This window comes from Terrapene carolina, unplaced genomic scaffold (genome assembly GCF_002925995.2).
Source record: "Terrapene carolina triunguis isolate 2854851 unplaced genomic scaffold, T_m_triunguis-2.0 Scaffold114, whole genome shotgun sequence".
NCBI lineage: Eukaryota > Metazoa > Chordata > Testudines > Emydidae > Terrapene > Terrapene triunguis.
The window spans coordinates 699919-702046 of record NW_020664465.1 but is presented as its reverse complement, the minus strand read 5'-3'; the positions used below and the strand labels follow the sequence as shown (position 1 = coordinate 702046).

General features: G+C 44.5%; 1 protein-coding gene across 1 annotated transcript; it reads right to left on the bottom strand.

Annotated features, from left to right (window-relative positions):
- Positions 1-449: 449 nt before the first annotated feature.
- On the bottom strand, positions 450-1412 carry LOC113406650 (olfactory receptor 14A16-like). The gene has a single exon (XM_026652457.1). It carries the CDS (start codon positions 1410-1412, stop codon positions 450-452), a length of 963 nt encoding a protein of 320 aa, XP_026508242.1.
- Between the last annotated feature and the right edge of the window lie 716 nt (positions 1413-2128).

The window sequence follows — 2128 nt, the reverse complement described above, 5'->3', positions numbered from 1 at the left end:
GCACAACACAAAAGCCTTTCCCCCCCCCACCAGATTTGAAAGTATCTTGTCCCCTTATTGGTCCTTTGGGTCAGGTGTCAGCCAGGTTACCCGAGCTTCTTAACCCTTTACAGGTAAAAGGATTTGGAGTCTCTGGCCAGGAGGGATTCCATAGCACTGTACACAGGAGAGCTGCCACCCTTCCCTTTATAGTTATGACAAGCACGCTCATATAGCATGGTGATGGTCACAGTATAAATCTCTAAGACAGATAGATATGTGTCTATGTAGATTTATGGATAGACATATAGATTCTGATATTATGTACATGGTTTAATCCTAAATTTACTCATTTGACTTCCACAGAGTTAGTGCAGATTTTATGACACCATAACAGATTGCACCTTATTTTCTCAAGGAAATAACTTTGACATCAATTGATTATTACTATAAAGAAGCCCAGAATGAAATCACAGCCAAGGATCAATGATGGACATTTTTTTATTGGTGAATAACTTCCACACAATCAGTTTCTTTAATGCAGCTTTGATCTCCTTGTTCCTCATGCTGTAGATGATCGGATTCATCATTGGAGGCACCACAGAATAGAGAAGAGCCACCATGAGATCCAGCCCTGATGCTGAGCTGGAGGTGGGTTTCATGTACTCAAAGAAGCCAGTGCAAAGTAACAAAGAGACCACAATGAGGTGAGGAAGGCAGGTGGAGAAGGCTTTATGCCGGCCCTGCTCAGAGGGGATTCTCACCACGGTTTTGAAGATCTGAACATAAGACACAATTATAAAAAGAAAGCAGTTTAAACTTAAAAACACACTAAAGACAAGAAGCCCAACTTCACTAAGGTACGAGTCAGAGCAGGTGAGCTTGAGTATCTGGGGGATTTCACAGAAGAACTGGTTGATGACATTGGACTGGCAGAAGGGTAACCTGAAGGTGTTCCCAGTGTGCAGGGCAGAGTAGACAATACTAGTAATCCAGGCACTGGCTGCCATTTGGACACAAGCTCTCCTGTTCATCACTCTCTCATAATGCAGTGGTTGGCAGATAGCGACATATCGGTCGTATGCCATGATGGTGAGTAAGGCAAGATCAGCTGCAGTGAAGAGGGAAAAGAGAAAGACTTGGGCGACACATCCAGGATAAGAAATCACCTTGGTGTTCATGAGGGAATTGGCCATGGACTTGGGGATGGTGACGAAGATGGAGCCAAGGTCCAGGATGGACAGATTCACCAGGAAGAAGTACATGGGGGTGTGAAGGTGGTGGTTCAGGGCTACAACCATAGTGATGAGAAGATTCCCCATCAGGGCTGCTAGGTAAATCAGCAGAAACACCACAAAGTGCAAAATCTGCAGCTCCCGAACATCAGAGAATCCCTGGAGAAGGAACTCGGTCACAGTGGTTTGGTTGGACATTTTCTTTCTCAGTTCATTGTGTGATGGCTGCAGAAGGAAGGAGAAAGACAATGGTCAGGATTAGAGCTACAGATAAATATCTCTCAATAAAAGTGTCAATTGTGCCGAGCACTCACCATTGCCATTAAGTAGGAGTGGAAAGTTAACACATATGTGTAAATTGGTGTGGCTCCCTTAAAGTCAATGGAACTGCATCAGTTTGCACCATCTGAAGATCTGGCTGAGGATGTGGCTTGATAAAATACAGTATGAAGGATGAAGCAAAGCACATCCAACCTCAATTATCTAGACAAGATAATTCCTCTATTGCTCCAGACAGCAGGCTGCAAACTTAGTTATGAAGCTAAAATACTAAAAAGCTAGTGCTGCCTGATTTCCATTTTCCAGGGAAATATGACATGGACACACAAAGCATCCAATATGACAGCGCATTTGTAAGGATTCCACTGCAACACCACACGGACAGCCTGCTGCCTGCTTCCAAAACTGATTCATGGCATAAAATCCCAGCTGCATTTCATCTCTGTGTGACGAGCGACTAATAGCATCACTCAGCTAATTCTATGTTGTGCCATTTCCCTCTGACTTTATGTCTGTGCTGTGCGGGTCAGTGGCTGTCAGGAGCTTTGGTTTCTATTCTTGATTCTGCCACTGACCTGCTGTGTGACCTTGGGCCAGTCACTTCCCCTCCTTGAGCCTCTGTTTCCCCTTCCTCC